This window comes from Herpailurus yagouaroundi, unplaced genomic scaffold (assembly GCF_014898765.1).
Source record: "Herpailurus yagouaroundi ecotype Mexico unplaced genomic scaffold, PumYag 67383, whole genome shotgun sequence".
In the NCBI taxonomy this organism is placed as follows: Eukaryota; Metazoa; Chordata; class Mammalia; order Carnivora; family Felidae; genus Herpailurus; species Herpailurus yagouaroundi.
This window is the reverse complement of record NW_024420199.1, coordinates 188662-189123: the sequence shown is the minus strand read 5'-3', so window position 1 is coordinate 189123 and position 462 is coordinate 188662. Positions and strand designations below refer to the sequence as shown.

At 56.7% G+C, this 462-nt stretch overlaps 1 protein-coding gene across 1 annotated transcript in view; it reads left to right on the top strand.

Annotated features, from left to right (window-relative positions):
- Window positions 1-217: 217 nt before the first annotated feature.
- ARMCX1 (armadillo repeat containing X-linked 1) overlaps window positions 218-462 on the top strand; it is a 4351-nt gene continuing 4106 nt past the window's right edge. The window contains exon 1 of the mRNA XM_040467268.1: window positions 218-433. Coding sequence (XP_040323202.1) covers window positions 246-433 — 188 coding nt within the window. The 5' untranslated portion in view covers window positions 218-245. The remainder of the gene's footprint in view (window positions 434-462) is intronic.

Below are 462 nucleotides of genomic sequence, written 5' to 3'. Positions count from 1 at the left end.
GAATGGGAGAAGCAATTGGAAAGGGAGTAGAGAAAGAAAAAGAACTATTCCTCAAAGAGGGGAAAAAAAGACCAATGGACAGGGGAACAGATGCAGTTTCTCCCTGTTCACCAGAGAAAGGCAAATTCCAGCCACAAGGAGCAGCTCTCCTCAGTCTCCTGGATTGGCAGAAGAAAATGAGTGGCAGGACCTGATGTAGCGGGGAAGGAAAGGGGTGGGCGGGTTCCTGCCGCACTGCCGATGGGATGGGAGAGGTAACTGGGGTCCTGCACTCGCGGGTGACGTGTCCCTCACGTGAGCAGCAGCCGACGTTTGCCCACGTCCTTCTAATCCTGGTCCTGGTTTTGTCCGGCTACCAGCTCCCTATTGCCCTAAGGGCGGGCGGGCCAGTGGCCAGGGAAGAAGGAGGAAGTAACCGCCCGGATCCCAGCAGGCTGCTCCCATCCACACACAGACCTGCTG